Source organism: Sorex fumeus, unplaced genomic scaffold (assembly GCF_029834395.1).
Source record: "Sorex fumeus unplaced genomic scaffold, SorFum_2.1 ptg000107l, whole genome shotgun sequence".
NCBI classification, from domain to species: Eukaryota; Metazoa; Chordata; class Mammalia; order Eulipotyphla; family Soricidae; genus Sorex; species Sorex fumeus.
In genome coordinates, this window is record NW_026606164.1 from 1117816 (window position 1) to 1141829 (window position 24014).

The window sequence follows — 24014 nt, forward strand, 5'->3', positions numbered from 1 at the left end:
CAGGTTGCGTCTCTGAATCCCGGAGCTCCCCCTGGTGGCAGTGTCAGCCCAAACGGCTCCCCTCGCTCCCGCAGGCTTGCTGGGAGACACCTCATCTCGGCCGCTGTGGATGCTGCTGGTTGCTGTTCGTTGTTGTTTGCAGTCCCAAGGACCCTCGGGGGCAGAGTCCAGCTCTCCGTGGACAGCTGGGGCAGGCCTGGAGGACAGGGCCGCATGGGGAGGGCAGGGCACTGAGGGCCGATTAGCGGCCACAGGGACAGGATCCTCTGTTTCCTCCTGTTGCTTCCCCCCAACGGAGGCAGAGAGCCGAGGGCCAACAGCACGCAGGGCAGAGCAGCCCCTGGAGCCGTGGAGTCGCGGCAGGAGCCGGTTCCCCTGCTTCTCCCGCTCCGAGTTCTGCCTGGGATCGTCGGGGACGCCACGGGCTCTCGCCTTCACAGACGAGACCAGCAGGCCCAGTGGACGGTCGGATTCACGACCACAGTCAGGCCCTAGAGGCCCAGCCAGGGGTCAGGGCATCGGGCTAGGGGACGGCTCGGAGGGCCCTGCACACCACCAGGTGCCCCCGCGAGGAGTCTGGCCTCCCCCACCCGCACACAGCGGCTCCCAAGCTCCCAATGCACCTGGGCTGTGAGAGTGAGCACTAAGGCTGAGCCTCGGGCATCCGGGTGGGCCCTTCCCTGCCCCTCACAGCCGCCTGCCCGGTCCTGGTCACGCGGGCACAGGGCCACCAGCCTGCTGCTCTCACGCCAGCACCCCAGGGCGACTCCCCGAGCCTGAGGCACTTCAGTCTCCCCGGCCCCTGGGTGTGGTTGGTCCCACAGCCAGTGGTGCTCAGGGCTTGCTGTGGCCTGTGTGTGGGTCCGGGCTGGGGCCCAGGACCCCCGCGTGCAGACCTCCCTGCAGAGTCCTGGACCAGAGACGTGTTCCAGGCAGTCACACACATGTTCACTCACACTCACACACACACTCACACACAAGCACACACATAGTCGCACATACGCACGCACTCCCACAAACTCCCACAAGCATACACACATACATAGTCACACACATACACACATGCACACACATGCATACATACTTTCGTGTGCACACACTCATGTACACACACATAGTTATACACATGTACATGCACACACACTCTCATGTATACACACATACACAGTCACACATACAAACATATGCAGTCACACATGCGCACACACATGCATGCATGTCCATGCATACACTCTCATGCACGCACACTCATGCACACACATACACAAGCACATACTCACATGCGCGCACACGTGTGCACACTCCCCTGCTGCACACAGCCCAGCGCTCTGCACACACAGCCCGTGGTCCTGCTCCTCCGCTCAGGGCCCGTGAGAGCAGAGGGGTTGCTCTGCCCTGTCCAGGGCAAGGCCGCCGTCCCCCTCGGGCCACCGAACAGCAGCAGGGAGGCAGGAGAGAAGCCCGCTGGGGGTGTCCCCGATGCCCCCTACTGGCGACTTCCGGCACCGGCACCAGCCCTGGAGCACCCTCTCCTGAGGCCCGAGCACTTGGCGGGGAGCAGGCGGGAATTCCGAAAGGGCGCTGGGAATTACCATCCTGCGGGAGCTGAGACCGTTCCAGCGAGTTCTGCAGGAAATGGCACGTGCACCCACCTCCTTCTGAGCACCGAGCCCAGAGCGTTGGAGCCTCAGTGGGGCTGACCACCAGGGGCCTCAGCCCAACTGCATGAGGGGCTGACCACCAGCTGACCACCAGGGCCTGACCCCGCCTGCAGCTCGGAGCTGACCACCCGCACTCAGCATGTCCAGGAAGAGGAGAGACCTCCCTGGGGTGTGCTCCCTGCCCTGAGCGTCCCGAGGCGAGGCGGGGGGCAGGGGAGCCTCAGAGCTGGGCGGGGTGGGGTCTGCCCCCGCCCAAGGCTTCCGGGGGCTGCTCCCGGCTCGGTGGCCGTGAACATGGTTCCCTCCCACCATGGCCCCCGGGAGAGTTGAGGATGCCTGCCCACACGAGCTTCTCTTCCTGCCCCGGGGACCCCGGGGTCCCCCCGCAGCCGGGATCAGGCTCAGGGCCGCTGTGGCTTCCTAGGAAGCCGCCAGCCAGGTGACCGTCCCTCCCAGCGGGGACAAACCCAACCAGGCAGTTCCCCAGGGCCGCAGGTGCTGAGCCTCAACCACTGTGGACATCGCAAGGTGACAGCCACCTGCCAGCTGCCAGCCTGGGCTGAGGGGGGTCCCGCTGTGCCTGCTCGTGGCCCCGTGAGGCTCCGGGTCCCTGGGGCCCACATGCTTCACTGGAGCCTTCACACGAGTCTGGGTTCCACCCCACGGGGTGTACCCTGATCTCGTCACTGTGTCACTCGCATCCTCACCATCCGCCCTGTGTCAGTGACATTGTCAGGGAAGGGATCTGAGCATCTGCACCCGGGACTCAGGACTCGTTTCCTCCTGCTCAGCCGTTTGCGCCTCCTTGAGTGGCCCCTGGGAGGGGCGGGGGTGTGTGAGCAGAGCCCGGGAACTGCGAGCAGGAGACAGCCCGGCTCAGACCAGGGGCCTCCCTCCTTCCAGAGCATTTGTTTGTCCAGCTCCCCTCAGGAGGGGAGATGCTTCTGGGGGAACGACGCCATTTGGGGGTTGTTGGGGTGTGAATTCGGTTAAGCTGCGGCTGCGAGCAGGGTGGGGTAACGGGGGCTGCAGGGACCCAGAGCGAGGCCGGCCCGGCCCCTCCTTCCCGGCAGACCGGGGTCAATCGGGGTTTCCCTGCGAGTGAGGCGGGAACGGTGCAAATTGCAGGCGTCTGTGACTAATGGGTTCACTTCGCCAACAGGCCATCCCCGCTTACCTGTCGAGTAAAAATATAAATATAAATCATTGTCAGGGGAGCGACTTTCTGGACCTGCAAATCACAGTGATGCGGAAAGCAATTAGCGGGAGAGACAAACCGACTCCCCCCGCACGTCCCCCCTCGGAAGGAAACGCTTCAGGAGCGGGTGGGCAGCGTGGAATCAAATCACGCCCGGAAGGAAGCGGCGAGCGGCTGGCGGGCCCCAGGCCTCCTGGCCTGATTTCATTAAGGAGGCCAGTCTGCCTGCACACCCGCATCTCGGAGATGCCTGGAGCTGTGCTGAGGGCTCGGCTGGGCTCTGGGCTCCGGACAGACGTGGCGCGGGTGGACAGGCCGGGCGCAGGTGGACATGTGGCCGCTGCCGCAAGACCTGGGTTCAATTCAAGGGAAATGTTGGCGCCCCCAAAATGCCTCCCACCCCCACCCCCGCTCTTTAAATTGCATCCCGTGCCCGTGGGCACCCGGGGGACTGACCAGATGGCAGAAAACGGAAATGGGTTTTACTGAAGGCGTGTGTCGGCCTCGGGAGCAAACCCAGGAACGCGCAGCTCAGGAATGTCTGTTCCAACGTGGATGTGTTCATTCACTTCACTGAGTTTTAATTCACGGCAAAGTGGGTATTTTTAAATGATTTCTTCTTACATGAAAGCAGCAGTGAGCTGAAACGCGACACACCGAGGGGTTTTGAATGAAGCCAGCTTCTGAGAGGAAGGCGCTTCCCTCGCGTCTCTCGGCCCTCGCAAACCCTCCCTGTCGGGAGCCCCTCACCTCCCACTTCCCGGCGGGCGGCAGGTGACTCCAAGGCTGAGGTGAGCCCCACCCTGGGGCCGAGCCTCCGCTCTGGGAGCCGCTCGCTGGTGACTGCTTGGCATCAGCCTTTACCATCTCCTAAGACGAGCCTTCCGCGTCTCATGGATGGGAGAAGTGTGTTCCAGAAAGTTCCCCGGGCACCAGCTGTGCCATTCCACTTGCAGTGAACTACGCAGATGATGGTCCGGGAAACCCGCCGTCTCCAGAGAACCCTCAGCTCCTTCACCCGGGGAAGCCACTCCTGAGGAGATGCCCCGCCGGGCGTCGTGGCCGGTTCTGGGGGGGCCACGTCAGTGCATGTGAGTGACCTGCCCCTCACCACAGCGCAGGGCCCAGGACCTCCCAGGTTTCAGGCTCCGAAGCTTTGAGGCCGGGCCTGGGTTCTGATGGGTGCTGGGGCCGGTAGTGCTCAGGGGGCCACACGCCACACTGGGGACTGAACGAAGCCAGCCGTGTGCCAGGCAGGCGCCCTGCCCACTGTGCCATCGCTCCGGCCCCCTGCGAACTTTATTCTAACCGATTCCCAGGCGGTGTTCATGCTGCCGACCTCGGGACACTCTGACAGCCGCCCCTTAGTGAGAAAGGGTTCACACCCCGTAGCAGGGTGCCCGAGGGTCCCCTGGTGACCCCTGACCTGCTGAGGCTGGCCAGCCTCTGACGGTGCCCTTGTTGGCCCGGGCTTGCTCCAACGTGGCCCGCTCACAGGGAGGCTTTGTGAGTCGGCCCAGGGCGGGCGTGTTGGGCCAGACAGCACCAGGCGCCTGCCGTGGGGGGTAGGGGGGAGGCCGCGTTGGTTTCACCTCATCTTTCTGCCCCAGAGCACAGCCCAGGGCTGTCCGTGGTCACATGGGGACAGTGTGGGTACCCCCTCCCCGCCCCGTCCACCCCTGAGGCCCGGGACCATGAGAACAGACCAGCAGCGCATAGCAGCCGACACACCCAAGGTGGTTTCCAGACCGGGTTCCCTAAAGCTGTGTGATGTGTGACTATGGGCTTGTGGGGTTGTGCAAGTTCATGATTGTGGGTTGCATAATTGTGCAGATGCACGATTGTGTGATTGTGTGGTTGTGTGGTTGCCTAGTTGTGTGATTGCCTGACCACGTGACTCTGAGTGGGACTGTGTGATCGTGTGACTCCGCGGGTGTGTGATTGTGTGTTGATGTGAACCCTCAGACAGTCGACTTCCCTCTTCCAAGGTGGGTGCTCTCATCTCTCCGGCGGTGCCGGGACCCCAAGGTCACATGGCGCAATCGCCCCAGGCCACCGGAGAGTGGGCACTGGACAGGCCACGGGCTTCTGTTCCGGGCAGCCCCTGCCACGGCCATCGCTGCCGCCACTGTGAGCTTCGCCTGGGCAGAGATGCAGGCAGCCCACACCCACACGGCTCGCGGGAGCCAGGGTTGGTTCTAAGCTGGGTCTCCGGGACCCGACTCGGGAGCAGGCCGTGTAGCCCGGGCCGGGCGAGGCTCAGAGACGGGGCTGTCCCGGCTGCTGCTGAGTCAGCACCAGCGTCCCTTCCTCGGCTCGGCCTGAATGCGGTCACTAAGGAGAGCAGAATCCTGGCGTCTGCACGCGTCGCCCAGCTGAGGTCAGCCCGGGCTTCTCTGGACAGGCTGTCCAGTGGGGCTGAGGGGAGGCGCGCTCTCCTGGCACCTCTCAGCGAGCACCCGGCCCTGGTCCTCCTCCTGGGCGCAGGCCTGTCCCAGAGAGGCTGCGTCTCTCTTCCTGCCGGCCCAGCACGCAGCTGCCGGCGCCCGGCTCGAGACCCGCCCTGGGCCTGCGCGTGTTCGTTTCTTCCCAGGAGGATAGAAACAACCGCCAGTGCTCCTCGGGGAGGCTTTATTCACACTCAGCCCCCTAGCAGTAGCCGGGAGCACTCCCAGAGGCACCCCCGGGCCTTTGACTCTATGGTCCGCTCAGAGGCCGTTTCTCTCCTGGCCTGCAGGGGGCAGCATGATGGTGAGACGCGCAGATGGCTCCTGTGTCCCCACCCGCCTTTCTCTCCTCCACTGGGTCTTGCAGGCGAAGCCCTAAGACCCCCACGGGGTGACATGGCCTTGCCCAGAACAAAACAAACCCTAACTAAGTGCTTGAGCCCTACTGTGTGCCCTGGCCTGCCGTGGCGGCTTGTGCCGGAGCCAGCCTGCTCCTAACCTCCACCCGGGGCCAAGGAGAAGCAGCTGGACCCCCCACACCCCACCCCACCCTGCCCTGTCGCCACTGCTGTGCGGAAAGCGACCTGCTGAACTGGAGGGGCTCGTGTGCTCCCCCGATGGGAGGTGGGTTCAGCGTAGTTCACTGGACAGTGTGTGCTTTGAGGAGGGCGAGGGGTCTGGGGAACCGGAAGGAAGTCGCATGTCTCAGCGGAACATCTGGTACGTGAATGGAGACGTTTCAGATTTCGACCTGGTTATGTTCGAAGGGTCCCCAGGGACACCTGGAAACAGCGCCAGCCCCAGCCACCTCGGTCTCCTGCAGAGCCTGGAAAACCTCCAGCGCTGTGTGTGATCAGAAAGTTGGAGAAGACAGCGGGCAGGGCTCCGTGCGGGAGGCAGAGCACTGGACCGGGTCACTCGGCGCAGAGAGGAAGACCATGTGCAGCACGGAAGGCGACAGGAAGCACCCTCCCTCCCGCTGGGGCCGGCCCAGAGCGGGGTCCGGGCCGTAGGCCATGAGCAAGCAAGTGGCGTCTCCTGGCAGGGCTGGCATCCGGCGGCGTCTCCTGCGATGCTCTCATGACGGTGCCTGGGTGTGCGAGCAAGGCTGTTTCTTGGGGGTTAGGGGTGTGGGGGGGGCGGAGCTCGTGTAGCACGAGAAGAGAGGGGCGAGAGGGAACCGTGTTCAAGAAGGAACACGGGTTTCTGCAGAGTGGAAGTAAGAAGCCAGGAAACAGGGAGGCAGGCAGGCGAGATGCCCGTCGCGGGACATCGCGCGGCGTGAACTGGTGTTTATAAAGCATAGAAGGAGAGAGGGAGCAGCAGAGAGAAGGAGGGAGAGAAGAGGAAGTGGGAGGAGGAGGAACAGGAAGTGGTGGAGGGAAGTCGCGGCAGAGCGAGAAGGAAGGGGCTGGCGGGGAAGAGGAAGCGGTAGTGGCTGGCGGGCAGGGGGGCCCAGGGCGGGATCCCTGGGGGAAGGCAGGCTTTGGGGTGAAGGACAGAGCTCTCGGAGTCACGACCCGCTTGTGTCATCAGTTGGAGGCTACTACGAGGCGTTGGTTCCTTGTTTTCATCAGTGATACGGGAGATCAGACGTTAGCCCGTGACTGACACCCAGCCTGTGTGTGGGGTGAAGGTTCCCCCCGTCGGCAACATTCCGTTAGGCTGCAGAGCTGTGACGGGTTAAGGCTTCTGCCTTGCACGTTGCCGGTTCCGGTTCAGCCCCCAGCACGGCCAGGAGTGGACCCTGAGCACTGCCATGAGCAAGGAAGGGACCAAAGACAGAAAAAAAAAAATACATGGAACTGTGTATTGACATGGTTTTCTTTGGCTTTGAGCGAGGCCGCGATACTTTCCGTGATCTCCTCTTTCGAGAGAGAAATGACTCAGTGCCCCCCCCCGAGAAACTCTCCTTCTTTAAGCAAACGAAGGCCCCCGATCGCACTCAGGGTTCCTGAGCCCCGGGATCTCTCCAGCGCCCCAACTTTGGGAAGCAGGGTCTCGCACATTGTGGGAATTCAGGAGGGGGTAGCCTCACGCCCCTCCGTGGGCACTCCCACCCCCAAATCTCCCTCTCACCCTGAGAGGCCCTTCCCCACCTTCCTCCCCGTCCCCTCCTCTCTCGGCACAGTTTGTACTGAGACGAGGGTTGGTTTTGCTACAGCGGATTCATATTTAAATAGAAATTCAGAAAGCTCAAAATGAACTCGTCACACTTTCGTCACCTGATGATCCTTAGAAGCCGGCACTAGCGAATCCTGTTTGTCTGCCGGCCCTGCCCGAGATGTCAGGTTCTCTCCCGGTTGACAGAGCCACACGCCCTCGGAGGCGTCTTGGTGTTGCTCGTGTCACGCTGGGCCGGATGTTACCGTTTTCCCCTCCTCATTTGCACGAAGACGCGGGGGTGGGTGATGGAGGTGCAGGCTGAGTGTCCGCCCTCTCCTAGCTCCGGAGAGGAATAAAACCCTTATGCCTGGCTCTGCCCTCTGCTCCCTCCTCCGGGGACAGGGGCAGTGAACCACAGCACCGACTTCTCTTCCAGACGTAAGGAGCTCCCTCTGCTAATAAAAATCATGCTTAGGCTGCTGAACTCGATATACTTCGGGGCTTCCTGCGTGCTTAGCTTGCATGCGGGCCCACGGTGCCTTTCACTGTCACTGAAAAATGACTGTCCCTGCATTTCTGCCGCCGTTGCCAAACTCCGATGACCTGGCATATTGGTCTCAAAAATGGATCGCAGGAAGAAGAAGCATACACTCACACCGTCAGTAAATAGATAAGAAACAAATAAATAGGAAATAGATGAATGGCGAATAAATGAATCGTCTCCTAAAGAGATGAGGGTTACTTCTAGAACACAAGATGGAAGATTAGGGTATGGTGGGCGTGGTTTTCAGTCGGAATGAGGGCTTAAAACCTGGGTCTGCGACAATGATGCACGAGATGTTTTCATAGGAGCGTTTCCGGTCCCTCCCCACGAGGTGGGGGGGGGGGACATTATTCAGCAGGGGATCCAGGACCCACAGAGGCACAGGGAGAGGCCTGGACAGGCCCTTAGGTCACCCACATTAGCATGTCAGCATCCTGTAACAGAAACAGTTGCTACTTTTCTCTTCTTTTTTCCCTACTTGGGAAATGGGGTTCTGGAAAAGTTATGGGAGGCAATAAGTGAATGGATTCTGGGCCATGAACATCAAACGCCGGCACTGGCGGTTCCCTGCAACGCCATCACCTCACTCTCCTGAAATATTAACCACTTTGCCCTTTTGCTGCTGGGACTTTGGGGTCCCGACACGCTGTGCAGGGATTTCTGGAACTGTGTTGAAGAGGAATCCAGGCATGTTTGCAGAGTCCAGCGGACTCCTGGCGGCTACCTTTGCTGGGTGTCCCCCCCACCCCCCCAAGGGCGCCCAACCCCCTTCCCCTCCTCCCTCGGGGCTTGCTCCTCCTCCCCCATCCCCCTTCCTCCCCATTTAATCTTCAGGTTTTGATTGTCTCTGCACAAAAGTGTGCCTCGATTTCACCTCCAATAGAGCCAGGAGGCGTTTTCACTTACTAATTCGACATAGAAATCGCTTACCACGCCGTTTCTCTCATGCTTTCTAGTGTGGGTGGGCCTTGGCGGGGACCCCAGCAGCTCGCGTGGGAACACGGTCTAAGGAGGCAGGTCACGGCGCCCCTCAGCCGGCAAGCACGGCACCACGACATCCGCCAAGTATTTCACACACCATAAAAGCCTTTCTCTGTAGCTGTTTTGTCTAAAGTCGGCGGAACAGACTTGGGGTGCTTGGCGCTGGGGCCAGCACGTCCGGCTTGGAGGGGCGCGCGCACGTCATGCGTGTATTCACGCGTGTCTGCGCGTTCTGCATTTGTGCTGGGACGTGCACGCTTCGTGCAGGCCGGGCCGAATTTGGGTTGCATAAGCCGCCCATTGCATAAGCAGACCCCGGGCGGCGGAGCTGGCAAAGGTCAGGTTGGGGTGCTGTGAGCAGCAGGGCCCCGCTCCCAGGCTTGGCACAGGCCGCCGGGCGCTTCCTGCCATCAAAGCGCAGCTGGGCGGGGGCGGGCTGGAGCCAGCTCGTTAGCTAAGCGCGATGCCTTTGGAAGTTGCGTGTCTGCGCTCTAATTGTCGCCTCTGTCGTGGTCTGGCGGGGCGGGAGCTCCGGGCGCGGGGCAGGCCGCGCGGTGCGCGCGGTTGGAGGCGGCCGTGAGGGAAAGGCGCCTTCCAACGCCCACCAGGAGCACGCGCCGGTCACAGGGCAAGGACAGCGCCCAGAGAAGCCCCTGTGTGCCAGCGAGTCTTAATTAAAACATGGAACTGGGGCCGCAGCGAGAGCGCACAGTGGGTGGCGCTGGCCTTGCACCCGACTGGCCGGAGTGTGACCCCTGGCACCACATGTGGCCCGAGCGCGGCCAGGAGTGGTCGCTGGGGGCAGAGCCATCAGCGCGCCCTGAGCACGCCCAGTGGCCCGAAACGCAAAAGAGAAGAAAAACATTACAGCAGCGCAGCCCCTGGGCCGAGCGGGGAGCCGGGGCTGGGGCGGGGGCGAGGGCAGGGCCAGCCCCGGGGTGTCCGCGGGTTTTCAGGGAGTCTGGGTATGTGCCCCAAGACCCAGGGGAGCTGGTGCACCCGCTGGGTGCCCCGTACCCGCCCCCCAGACCTGGAGCTGCCGCCAGAGACGAGGGTGGGTGGGGGCGCGCCGCCGGCCTGCCAGTGCCCGTGGAACCCCCCAGGGGCGCCGAAGGGGGGCTGTCCAGGCGCCGAGGGCTTGGGCGGTGCGGGGGGCGCAGGGGGTCCCGGAGGGGCTCCGGCGCCGGCTCCGCTCGGAGCGCGCGTCCGTCTGTCCACAGCGCGGCGCTGGAGCGCGTCGGAGCGCGCGGGCCGGCGGGCACCGGGCAGCAGGCGGCGCCGTCTCCGCGCCGGGGTGGCCGGGCCGGGGGCGGGCGGGCCCGCGGCGCCCCGGGAAAGTTGGCGGCGTCGCGGGCGGCCGCGTGCCCGGGCCCGGGGGCTGGCGGAGCGCGGCGTGGACGGGCGCCCCGTGCCCGCGCCCGTCCCCGGGGGCTTGGGGGGACAGAGGCCGGGCCGGGCGCGGGGCTCGGGGGCGCCCACCGGCCGCCCCCCGCCCCGCCCGAGCGCTCCCGCCCCCCAGCCCCGGCCGTCGCACGCTGGGTCCGAACCGAACCGCCGCGAGCGAGGGCAAGGGCGCGGGGCGGCCGCCGAGGGGGCGCGCCGGGGGGTCTCGGCCCCGCCGCCCCCGCCCCCGCCCCGTCTCCGCGCGGCCCGCGCCCCGGGAGCCGCCCCCTCCTCGCCGCCAGCCCCCAGCCGCCCGGGCGCCGTCACGGGGAGGGGGAGGAGGAGCCGAGCGCGGCCGGGCGCGGGGAGCGGAGATGCGCCCTGGATGCTGCCGGGCTCGGGGCGGCGCTGAATCCCGGGCCTAGGCTGGCGCCCTCCGCGCGCGTCTCCGGGGGCCTCTGCCCGCCTCGGGCCCCTCCGCGCCGGCCGGGACCCGGGACGAGCGAGGGGCGAGGGGGCGCGGACCCTCCGCCCCCGGCCCCCGCCGCCAGCCGCGGGGAGGGGGCGGCGCGGCCGTGAGCGCGGCGGGCGCCCCGGGAGCGGCGAGGCCCGAGCGCGCGCGGCGGCCCCCGGCCCGGCCGCGGCCGCGACCCCCGGCCCGCCCGCCCGCGCGGGTGGGCAGCAGCCGCCGACACGAGCGCCCCAGCCGCGGCGGCGCGGACGCGCGCGGGCCCCATGGCTTCGCTGTACCAGCGCTTCACGGGCAAGATCAACACCTCGCGCTCCTTCCCCGCGCCCCCCGAGGCCAGCCGCCTGCTGGGGGGGCCCGGGCCCGACGACGACGCGGCCCCCAGGCCCCCGGGAGCGCCGGCGGCGGCGGGGGCGCCCCGGGAGCGCGGCGGCGGCGTTGGCGCGGGGGGCCGGCCGCGGTTCCAGTACCAGGCGCGGAGCGACGCTGACGACGAGGACGTAAGAGCCGCGGCGGTGGGGGGCGGCGGGCCCGGCGGGGCCGGCGGGTCGGGGGGCGCCTCCTCCTCCCCGCGGCCCCGGGCCGACCCTCTCCCGCCCGCCGTCCCGAGCCGGCCGCCGCCGAGGCCACGAGTTGGGAGCGCAGCGCCGGGCGCGCGCGGGCGGCGGGGCCGGCCGGGCCGGGCGGGGAGGTGGGGCGGCCCGCGCGGGGGGCTGGATCCCGGCGCCGGCCCCCCGACTGGATCCCACCCCCTACACACACACACACACCCCTGTTTTCCTGGAGAGCCGGGAGGGGACTGTCCCGGGCCGCTCCAGGCCCCTCCCACCTGTCACGACTCTGCCCTTGAATCCCCCTGCCCGCCCCCGCTGCCCTTCAGCCCCGCGACTTCTCACTTCTCCGCGACACTTGCCCCCGCCGAGCGGGCGTCATTCTCGCCCACCCCCACGGGAAAAAAAAACACCACCGGAGCCCAGCGCCCAGGCCCGCTGCTGGGACTCGGGCCCTGCGCAGCGCCGGGACCCCCGGGCGGCCGCTCCCCTCCCTCCCTGCCTTGTTGGCTGAAAACTTCTCGGTGCCACGCTCTACTCCGGCCGGGTGCAAAGGTTGGATTTGCATATCGCCTTAGTAACGGATGACTCAGACGGCACCTCAGCAGTGCTCAGACACCCAGGCGGGGACAAAACCGGGGCCAGGTCCGAGAAGGCCCCGGCGGCGCCGCGCGCGGCCAGCAGCGGTGGGTACGCGGAGGTGGGTGCCCGGACACAGGTGCTCACGGGAGCCCCAGGTGCCGCCGCCCCTGTTCGCCTGAGCCCCAGGTGAGGGCATTAATAGGTTTCCGGGTCTCCGCGACCCCACTGAGGGGCCTTCAAGGGGCCAAGAAAAGCCCCCAAGGCTCTGCGATGCTTCCTGCCTCGTTTTCTTTGGTGTTTTTCTTTGAACACAATAGAAGTGACAGGCCACGCGGTGGTCTGCACGCCACGCACCCCTGTGTATGCATGATCGCATGCACACACACGCACACGCACAGACGCACGCATGCATGCACACGCGCGCGCTGCCTTCTGCCTCTCCGGGCGCGAGGCTTCCCCTGGCACCTGCTCTCTGCCCAACAGGGTCACAGGGCTTGTCCCTGACACCTTCCGAGCAGGTGGCCGCGCTCCCCTGCTCTGCTTCCGGGCCCTGAGGCCTGGGCAGGGCTCCCACGGGGCTTGCGGGAGGATTCCGGAGGCCTAGGGAGCACTCGGGGAGGACAGTGTGCTGCATTGCAGAGCAGCAGTGCTGCACCTCCTTGCCTTAAACCTGACTAAACCCAATCGGGTTGTGCCCGGGCTCGAGGCGTGTGCAGTTCCCCTCGTGGGCTCTGGGTGGCGCCCGCGGGCAGGGCTGGCGGTGCTGAGTTTCGCGCGTGGCGTCTCCACCCATTCTTTTCCTCTCCATGTAAACACGGACCATACATCGCCTCCTCCCCGGGCTGGCGAGGCCGGGGCCTCTCACGGGCAGGAGGACTGGACGGAGGCGCAGACCGGCGCCTGGCGGGCGTCGATCCTTTCCGCTGATACGGCTGTCACAGGCTCTCTGCCCAAGGCTCATTAAGTCATGACATCAGATTTTTTTTTTTCCTGGAAAAATACAAAGGGGAGAGATAAGAGAGATAAAGACAGAGAAGCAGCTTATCCAGTATGTGTGTGTGTGTTTTTAGTACATGACAAAACCGATGCCTCGGTGTTGAACGGAGCAGCCTTTGCTCAGCAGTGTTTGTGTGCCATCTCAGAATTTATTAGGGACAGGAAACGTCTTATCTAAAACGCTGCTGAAAGACAGCTGCTCCTATTCAGCCAGTCACTTCCTCCTGGAGAAAACCCAGTCGCAGTTTGCTTAATTTAAGAGGGAAAAACTTACGGGAGTAGATTTGAAAGCTTTTTTTTGGATCCCGGCCCTTATTGATATTAAAGGGTTTGGGGGTGATGGTCTTGCCGCTCACGCACAAACCCCAAAGCCTGCGACCGAATAGGACACATGACACACAGCTAGGCACTGAAGCTACTGCAGGAAACAGGCTCAAGGCCCGCTGGTAGCCGGGCGCTGTCCGAGGTGCTGGCCGCCCGCTCCTCTCTGCTCCCAGGGGCCAGGCACTTCCGAGCCAGTGTCCTCCGCCCTGGACACAGCTGCTGGACATGGCGTGTCTTACAATCCAACAGGCTTCGACCCTCCTGGGGGAAAATAAATGAAGTTAGCTCCTGGCTGCTGTGTTGGAAGGCGCAGATGCTGAGCGGAATGAGGATGGCTGATTCGCCCAAAATATATCTGGAGATAGTTGCAGTGTTCCAAACAGAAACAGTCCGGTGATGATGTGGCCATGAGTAACCGGGGAGCGGCTGGGAACCTTGCCGGCACCAAACACCCGCGGTGAAAGCTTCTGCCGGCGGTGGCGGGCGGGACAGGGCTTGGGGTGGGATGCGGCTGTTCTAAGGGTTCAAATTTAGCTTTGGGTAGAAATAAAACGCTCGTGTCTTTTCTACCATAGTTTCTCCATCAATCTTACACATTTATCGAAACATGGAATTAATTATGCGAGCACTCCCTCTGAGAAATCAGTAAGTTGTTGATTTAAAATACGTTTTGAGAGTTTAGAAAGTTGACTTTTCTAGGAAATATTGCCGGAAGTAGCTTTTAATGGGGTTTATGAGTTATGGTGGCTGTCAGCCAGGGCTCATGGCTAAGTGGGAAGTCTGTCTGTCCTCCAAGTCAATATTCCTTTTCACCTTCTGGATCTGGGGGGCCTGGGCTGCCCGCGAAGCCCCGTCGAGTCCGTATCAGTCTCTTCCCGTATTTCTCCATCTCGACGCCACATGGATTCCCACCTACAGTGTTTGGAAACAGCAGTGCCGCCCCCACCGGGGAAGAATGAGGCATCGCTGCTTGGGGTGCGGGGCGGGGTGGGACACCGCCACCCTGTCTGTCTCGGACGCCGGTCACTGCCCCCAGCTCGGCCGTCCAGCTGTTGGGGTGTGAGGCCGGCCCACCCCGCTCATCTGTCCTGGGGGATTAGCAGCTTCTCTCACTTGCCCTGCGATGGTCCCACACCGACTGTTCTCTTTGGTTCCAATTATGAATATCAACATTTTCCATTGTTTTAACTCACAGTTTCTTCTCCTATGAGAGAACTCAGCGCCGAGCCTCCGCCTGAGGCTGCCCTGTGCCCCCTGTGGCCCTCACTCACCCGACAGAGGGTCTCATCCTATGCCATCACCCCCAGGATCGGTGGGCACCCACGGGGCTGTGTGACATTCACTGGGGACATCAACGGTCGCGCCTCTTGCAGGCACGGAGGGCTGGGGGGGACACAGGCCCTGGGCGGTCCCCCTCTCTGGCCGGGCCCTACCTCTCCTCCAGGTCCTTCCTCTGCCTAGAGACACGCCGAGGCCTGTCCCTGGCCCCTGCCGGCCCTGCGAGCTCCTGTTTCTCTTCTCTGACTCCCACAGCCTCAGGCACCTGGCCAGCGGCCAGTTCCACTCACTTGTGTTACTGACCCGCTTTCCCGTGCCCGGCTTGGCGCAGAGGCCGTCCCCCAGTCTGCTCTGGAGAGCCACACAAATGCCACCGTGTCCTCGGCACTGTGCCTTCCTCCCTGCCTCCCCTGGGGCAGCATGGCTTGGAGGTCACACCTGACTCCAGATGTTTGCATCACAGCTCTGCATGCTGCTCTGTGAAGCCAGGCCCCCTCCTCTCCCCGCCCCCCGGGGTTCTCCGATGGTTCGTGTGGGAGGGGAGAGAGCCGCGTGCCAGGCGCCGCCACCGTCGTCCCCCCAGTTCCCCTCCGCTTGTCCTTGTCGCTGATCATAAAGTCAGATCCAGCTCGGCCGTGTGGCGAGATTAGACTGGGGCGTTTCGTCTCCTCATGTTTTTGCCTTCAGGTCATTTGCTTTTCGGCTTTTCCAGCAGTGGGGGTTGGGGGTGGGAGAGGCATGGGGGGGCCTGGCTTCCCGTCTTGGTCGCTCCCGGGGGCTCATACCCAGCTCTCGGAGCCCACCGCAGCACCACATGCACAGGCCGGCCGTCGGGTTCCCTGATCAGGGCTGGGTCTCTGCCATGCCCTGCGCGCTTCCCTGGGGGTTAGTGTCCTGCTGGAGAGTCCAGTTCCCCGGCCGCTGTACCCCGACCCTCTAGGGATTTGCACTTCAGAGCATGCCCCCTGGAGGTGTTCCTGCCCCGGGACCCCTTGTGAGTGAGTTTCTCAGCGATTCATTATTTAATGTTTCCAAAGCCCCTTCAACGTCAGACGGAGTGACTGCCTCACCCTGGAGCCCAGTGACATGCTGTCCCACCTCGGGTCTCAGCAGGGACGGTGCCGGCGTTGTGGGAGTTGTCTGGCTAGAGACGGGAGAGGGTTGCTCACAGCCAGTGCTCGCCAATGGGGGGGAGCCGGAGCACGCCCTTGGGAACCTCCTCCACGTCGCCTCCTTGCAGTCGCCAGAGCCCCGCTCTCTGCATCCCAGCTCACCTCGGACTTCCCTTGCCATGGCGGAAACCAGCAGCAGCCCCCGCTGGCCGGCCTCATGCCCCTCTGGGTGGGTTCACTGTCAGCTGCGAATCCCAGCTCCGTGCAGTGACACCCTGAGCCAGCCCCAAACTCGAGAATGAACCGACCCTTCCCAGCAGGGTGAGGCGACTCGAGGGGTCCCTCCTTACATGGCAGGCTCGTGTGTCGCTGTGGGGGCCCCTCCCTTGATGTCTGGCGGCTGCCCCTGCAGATTTAAGGCACTCGGGAGCATTAGAGTAACCGGATGTTAATCTATTTATTTGATAGTGAAGCAGCTCATTTTCCCGCGGAAGATTAATATTCTGGTATCACTCTGCAGGCAGGAATTTCTTCCGGTGTTGACTTGGGACCTTTTCTTTCTTCATAAATTAGAGCTTTTCTCTTTCTTCCCGAAAGCTTTTCGTCCTTTAAGTCCGGATGATTAATGAGTTAAATTTTTGCAAGCAACTGGCAGAGCTGCTGAGTAAGATGTTCACATTGAGTGGGACTCTGTTCCTTTTAATTACTCTGATGATAACAATGCATTCATCAACTACTTCTCTGCAGTGCTCAGTATTGATCCCTCTCGCCGACACAGCCTATAAAATCAAATGTACAGTAATCCTTTTAAAATTAAAGTCTGCCTCGGAAATTTAGTGCTAAGGGTGCTGAGTGGTCATACTCCCTCTTATAATTTGTTTCTACTTTTAAGCCCATTGGTTTGATTTTTATATACATGTTTAAAATAATCCACGCTTGCTGGCGAACAGCTTTTGAAAATTGCTTCATTAAAAGGATCCGGCATTGTGAAATTGTCTGAAATAGGGCGTCTTACAGACGGTGACACTTCGGGCCAGAGCGACAGCACAGTGGGGCGGGCGCTGGCTCTGCACGCAGCCGCCAGGGGTCGATCCCAACAGCCCATACGATTCCTCCAGCGCCTCCAGGAGCGTTTCTGAACGCAGCACCAGGAGTGAGCCCCGAGCAATGCTGAGTGTGGCCCCCAAAACAATAAAAACGGGTCCCCCCTCATTTCCTAAGTGCCGTGGCTGGGAGTCGGTGACAAGTCGGTGCCAAGCAAACCATTTTGTCTTTGGTCATCGGAGAAACTTCGTCTCATTTGCGCCTCCCGCCTCTCACTGTGCTCCCCAGGCGGGTAATTGAGTGGAAGAGTCACTTAATTACACCATGGTGGTGGAAAGGAGTGAGCATTCTGAAACGCTACAGTCTGGGTAATTTTGGACCTGAGAGAAAACCGGCGCTCCAAGGGAAAAGCCTTTGGCCGAGGAGTGGCAGGTTCTGCTGTGGGCTCGTTTCTCCCTGTGCCCGGGCTGCAGGGATGGCAGTGGCGCCTCACGGGGACACAGCACAGGGCTATTCTAGTGGGCTCTGGTGGACTCTGGCTTCATCTTCAGGGAGATGCACCGACTCACGCCTGGGCCCCAGTCTGCAGGCCAGGGTCGGAAGGCGTTTCCGTGCTGTGCTCACTCTGTCCTGGGGACTGGGGGCCAGGGGATCTTGAGATGCCCTTCCGCTCCGTGACCACATCAGCACACTCTAGACACGCCTATGGGTACACACGTAACAGTGTGTGCACACACTGTAAGTCCACATGTGTTCTGTATAGCTTACACACCCTGGTAAATACACACACGTGTACACAAACCCTCTAATATTCATCCTTCGACACAACCCTTATAAACACACACTGTATAGCCGTGTGCCCTATACACACGCTACACACACCTTTATCAATAGCCATATACCCTATACACACATGCTACACACGTATTTATAAACGCAGTATAGCCGTGTATTGGATCCACACACATTGCACACACCCCCTTATAAACACATACTGTATAGCCGTGTGCCCTATACACACACTACACATATCCTCATAAGTACATAAATACCATGTAGCTATGTATCCCACACACACACACACCCTTACATGCACATGCACCACATGGATAGACACAGGGTATGCAACTACATCCTGTAGACACACATGCACCCTAATATATGCACATACTGTCTACACACGTGCCCCTCTCTATGCACATACATCCTCACACATGCACTCTGTATGCATGCACGAGACCCGTATACCAGGCACACCCTTTCATAAGCATGACACACTCAATGGAAACACATACACCCTGTACACGCATACATGCAGTGTGCGAACATGTGCCCTATATCCACACCTATCTGGGATATACACATGTGCCCACGTATATGTGTGTATGCCCTGGGATACGCAGGCACTCGTGTGCACACACACTCTTTATGTGTACACGCACTCTGTGTGCATGGATCCATGCCCTGCTAGGAGACTCTCTACGTAGACACTATACACGTGCTGCATAAACACACACACTCCCCATCGCAGACACTACGCAGACACATGCTCTATGTCTGTGCGTGTACACCCAGTGTAACACACACATCCTAACTAGACACGTGCACCCTTTACGTGCTGGGTATGTGCACGGGCCATGTACACAGACTCTACACACACTATGCCGCTCCATGTGTGCACACATGCCCTGTGTAACACGCATGCCCTGCGTAGACACACGCACCCTGTATGTACTCAGACTCTGTGCATAGACACACTGGACACACACGCTATGTGCACAATCTCTGTATGTGCACATATACCCAGTTTATACATAGTATATAACATACCCGGAGTGATAACACAGCGGCAGGGTGTTTGCCTTGCGCGCAGCCAGCCCGGCCGAACCGGGTTCGATTCCTCTGCCCCTCTCGGAGAGCCTGGCAAGCTACTGAGAGTATTCAGCATGCCAAACCCAGTAACAACAAGTCTCACAATGGAGACGTTACTGGAGCAAATCGATGAACAACGGGAGGACAGTGTGTGTGTGTGTTTGTTTGTGTAACGTACCATAGACGCTCTCTATATAAATATGCACACGGTGCATGTGTGCACTGTGTTCGTGTGTACTCTGGATATGCACAGATGCCCAGTTTATGTATAGCACAGCCTGTGTATCCACATCCCACACACACATCCCCCACACTACACACTGTGTACACACGTACGCACTGTGTACACACGTACGCACTGTGTACACACACACACACACCTGAGGTGCAGACTCCAGGTATTTTGGGGTGAGCTGCCCAGCAGTGCTTGGTGGCCGGGGCAAGGTGGGCTCAGCGTTCGGTGCGAGGCGGAGGGAGCAGGCAGGGCTGGGACTGCCGGGCTGGGTGTTGCCTGTGCCCTCAGCATGCCCCCCCCCCCACCCATGGCTTATTTACAGAAGCTCTTGGACCTCTCCGGGCACCCGTCATTGTGACCATCACTGTGGGGGGCGTTGGGTGCCACCTTCCACTTTCGGTGGTTTTGATCAGTTTTAAGATAATGTTTGCACTCAAGAAAATCAGCCAACAATAAAGATAAAGATATAAAGTTGTAGAGATAAAGGCTTCGTCCCCCGTTTGGAGCTGAGATGCAGAGCTGAGCCGACAGCCGCACCTCCGAGGACCACGCGGGTCTGTGCCTCTTCCTGCGTGGCCTGGAGGGGTGTCTGGGGACGCTCGGGACACCTGTGAGTCGTGACGGATCACACGGTCGTGGCGGTCACCACCCGCTGGCCTGTGCGGGTGCTGGCGGGAGTCCAGCTGCTGTGGGCGCCCTCATCCCCCCACCACCGTGTCTTGCACGGAGGCCCAGGAGGGTCCTGTCCCCAGGGCCAGCGCAGGAGCCGGGCTGCCGGGACCCCGCGTGGGGTGGCACCTGCCGAGCGTCTGGGAGGGCCGGGGGCCCCAAGGCTGTGTCCTTGCTCGGACTGGCCCGTGGCTGCAGCGGGAGAGGGCGGCGTCCACGCAGCTGTCCCATGGCCGGCAGAGACACATGCAGACATGCACTGCACACGCATGCAGACGCACACGTGTGCATGCAGACATGTACACATATCCACACACGTGAACATACGCATACAGATGATGCCCACATGGATCCATATGCACATGCATGCAGATACACATACATGAAAACACACATGCACGCTCAGACAGGATTATGGACATATGAGCTACAAGAGGATACACACATACAGGCGCACACGCGTGTACTCGCACACGGTCTAGCAGTGAAGAGGCCTCAGGTGGGGAAGGTGGGAGGGCCGTGGGCACCCCCACGCGTGTGCCCTGTCCCGACAGGTGCGGGGCTGGACACGGGGTGGGCGGGACACGGGCCCCAGGACCCACTGGGCCGGCCCGGTCCATCTCGTGCACAGCCAGGGCCAGTGTCTCTCCATGGTGGGGTTCCCAGGGGCACAGAGTGGGCCCCTGCCCGTCCCAGGGTGGGGGTGCCTGGGGGCCGTAGGGCTCAGAGTGCCCCCCATGGGCTTGCCTGCTGTCCCTGTCCCATGGGCGCCCGCCCTGCGGCTCTGTGGGCGCCTCTTCCCGGCAGCCTCTCGGGGTGTCCCCCTGACCCCTGCAGGGCCTGGCTCCCCTCTCCCCTCCCCCGCAGCAGGGAGGGTCCTTGGGACCCCTAGACCCCACGGCAGGGAGGGGGTGGGTGGCAGCGAGGCTCCCCCAGGGTCGGGGGCCGCCATGGAGAGGAGCCCCCCAGAGCTGACATTGCCCCATTATTCAGCAGCCGGAGCCTCAGAGCCGCCCTCCCCCTCCCCCTCCCCTTCCCCTCCCATCCCCTCTTCCTTCCTCCCTCCTCCCCTCCCTCCTCCCTCTCCCGTCCTCTCCCCCTCCCATCCCCTCCTCCCTCCCCCTCTCCCTCCTCCCTCTCCCCTCCCTCTGATTCCTCCCCTCCCTCCTCCCTCTCCCCCTCCCACCCCCTCCTTCCTCCCCTCCTCCCCCTCCCTCTCTCCTCTCCTCCTCTCTCCCCTGCTTTCCAGGGGCAGTGGGGTGCAGTGGGCAGCGAGGGAAGGGCAGACGGACAGTGGAAGGTCAGGACCCCCGGCTCGCCCAGCCCCCCTCGAGTTCTGCCGGGAGCTCCTGTCCCCCTGGGCCCTCCCTTGCTGGCCGCCCGTCCATCATTCCCTCTCCTGCCTTGGAGCACGCTGGCCCCTCAGCCCTGCCTGTCTGGAATCTTCCAGCCAGTCTTGGTGGAGCCCCGGAGAGCCAGGCTGGCCCTGGGGGGTTGGGGACACGGCCTTGGGTCTGTCTGTCTGTCTGTCTCTGGGCCTCGTACTGTCGCTGGCCGGCTCTCCGGCGTGGGGGACAACCCCGGGCAAGACACAGGCAAGGTGGCCAGCTGAGGTGGGGGGGGAGAGCCCAGGCCGAGGGTCCCGGAGGGCTGCCGCGAGCCCCCACCCCCATCTGGAGATCTCCACAACACACGCTCTGTCAAGCAGGAACCAGAGTCGCCACCAGCACATCGCGGGTGGGGTTGGGCTGACGGCGGGTCTGGGCGTGGGCTGTGTGGCCGCGTTTTCTTGTTGGTGACTGTCATGCTGGGAGGACCCCGCATCCCTTCGTGTTGTGAGACGGCGGTGTCCGTGCGGGGCGGCGTGTGAGAGGTGCGGGAACGCCAGGTCTGACCCGTCCAGCTCCCGCCCGTGGCTGTGGCCGTGCTGGGCAGTGACCTCCAGGTCAGCCTGGTCCTGTGGGCTGAGGCAGCAGCGTCTGGCCGCCGGGCGGTGACTCATCCGTCTGGCCGTCAGTGTGCCTGGGGCTGCCGCGAACTGGCTGGGCTGGGGGCCGCCTGGCTCTGCCGCTGCCGTGCCTCTACCTCCCCCGTCCTCAGCCTGAGGCGGGCCTGGGAGCCCCCCCCACCCACGCCAGGCCTCTGGGAGGAGACGCCCACTCACTGCGGATGCCTGTGTGGGCTGGGCAGTGCCCCCAGGCGCATCCAGGGGCCCCTGAGGCTGTTTCCTCGTCCTGTGGCTCTCCGGGTGCCACCCCCCCCACCCACTCAGGTGTTTCTGTCTCCTGGTGGAGCTGGCGGTTGGGGAGATGAGGCGTTTTCTTCTCTTCTCGGCTCCCTTGCAAGGAAAGTCCGGCCAGCGAAGCCCATCAGGACTCCAGCTGGGCGCAGAGACACTGAAAGGGAATTGAAATGAGAAGCCAGAGACGTGTGGGCAGGACGCCCCCTTGCACACGGCCAACTCAGGTTTAATCCCGTGAAACCCCCACCTGAACCCTGCCGGGGTGTTCCCTGAGCACAGCCGGGGGCGGGGGCGAACCCTCCCACCCGCACCCCCGCAAAAAAAACGGGGAGACAGGAAAAAAAAAGGCAAATGCTGAATAGGGAACGGGACTTTTGCTGTTCCGGGGTGCGGCCAGCAGAGGGCAGCACGCGCCGCCGGGATCCTGAGGGGCCCACAGGAGCGTCTGGGCTGAGGAGGGAGACGGACCAAGGTCAAGGGCGCAGCGCTGAGCCTGGCAGCCCGCAGCTCTGCCTGTCTGTCGCCTTGTCTCTTCTTTGGAGCATAAACGCGGCTCAGGGCTCAGTGTTGATTCTGCGATGAGCACCCCGTCCTGGAGCCTGGCCCCGGGGCGTGCGCAGTTGGCCAAGAGGTGCTCAGGGAGCCAAGAGGAAACAGATTCTGAGAGGATTTCTGAGAGGTTCTGAGAGGAAACTGAGAGATTCTTAGAGCAAATTCAGCAAGGAGATTGAGAGATCCTGAGAGATCCTGAGAGCTAATTCTGAGAGATTCTGAGAGTTTCTGGGAGGAGATTCAGCAAGGAAATGAAGAATTCTGAGAGGATTTCTGAGAGATTCTGAGAGGAGATTCTGAGAGATTCTGAGGGGAAATTCTGAGAGGAGATTCAGCAAGGATATTGAGAATTCTGAGAGAATTTCTGAGAGATTCTGAGGGGAAATTCTGAAAGGAGATCCGACAAGGATACTGAGAATTCAGAGAGGATTTCTGAGAGATTCTGTGAGATTCTAAGAGAGGAAAAGGCGGTGCCCGAGACAGACCCAGCAGAGGTGGGGTCAGTGGGCAGACCCGCACCCGCAGTGCATGGCCCCCGCGACCCCTGCTCGCTCCTGCCCTGCAGTGAGCCACTGACTGGGTGGCCACAGAGCCGGGCCACATCCACTGTCCAGCCGATGGCCCTCCTGCTCCGCGGTGCCCCTGCTGGTGGAACCGCCGTCTGGCCACCCCGCACCCAGTTTCCCCGCTGCCCCACCTGGAGTCAATGTTCTCATGGAAGATTGGTCATGTGGCTGTTGGGCTGCAACCCTGCAAACTCTGGGCTGCAGCCTACTCCGGGTGGCCAGAGCCCTGGGCCGCCACGAGATGAGGATGAGCACCTCCTGTCCACGGGAGCAGGGATGAGCACTTCCTGTCCGTGGGAGGAGGGATGAGCACTTCCTGTCCATGGCAGCAAGATGAGCACTTTCTGTTTGTGGCACCGGGATAAGCACTTCCTGTCTGTGGGAGCAGGGATGAGCACTTCCTATCACTCGCTGAGTTTTTCTCAGACAAAGCCCAGTGTGGGTCCCTGTGAGATGGGGTCTCTGGGGGTCCCTGCACGCCTGCCGAGAGCCCAGTACAGGGCCCCAAGCTCCAGGGTGCCCCCTTCTGGCCGCCCCATGCCTCCTGCGGTGGGGGGGGGCAGGGCTGTGGAGAGGGGGAGGGGTTCCATCTGGGCCCATGCTGGGCGCACCCCGAGCGTGTCCAGGGACGCCTCTGACCCATCACATCAGCACGACTGTGACCTGGCCTCCCCAGTCACACCCCCAGTGGGGGGAGGCTGGACGTGTCCCCCATCTCCTCACCCCTGCAGAAGTGCTGGCGCTGTGCTGAGAGAGACAAACCCACCCGAAGTCACACCCAGATCCAGTGACCCGACGCTCGGCTCTTTTCGCCTTAGCGTGCGTCTGCGTCTGTCTCGCCTCTGATACACGCGTGGACACTCACATCCACACACGCTCACACAGGCACATCTGTGCATATGTGTCACTGCACACACACACACACACACACACGTGCACGCACACACAGGCCTACATCCCTTTTCCCGGCCTCGTGAAGCCTGCGTCTGTCTCCCACCCAGGAGGTAAAGCCAGATTCCAAGATGTCAGGATTTAAAATTCCCTTCAATACAGAGAAAAGTCGCGCCTCGGAGTCGGTCCCCAGAGCTCGTTCAGGGGCAGTTGGGGCCGGCCTGGGGCTGAGTGAGCGGCAGCCTAGTGCTTAGTCAAGGGGGTGGGAAATTAGAGACCCCTGTCGGGTATAAAGCAGGACTGTCGGGAGG

The 24014-nt window shown here is 62.2% G+C and overlaps 1 protein-coding gene across 3 annotated transcripts in view; it reads left to right on the forward strand.

Annotated features, from left to right (window-relative positions):
- The window catches only part of DPP6 (dipeptidyl peptidase like 6), a 507074-nt gene that overhangs the window by 77180 nt on the left and 405880 nt on the right, over positions 1-24014 (forward strand). The window contains exon 1 of one of the 3 annotated variants that reach the window (XM_056134829.1): positions 11005-11289. The exons of the other annotated variants lie outside the window; for them this stretch is intronic. Coding sequence (XP_055990804.1) covers positions 11056-11289 — 234 coding nt within the window. The 5' untranslated portion in view covers positions 11005-11055. Of the gene's footprint in view, positions 1-11004; positions 11290-24014 lie in introns of those variants that run through there. 3 annotated transcript variants of the gene reach the window in all.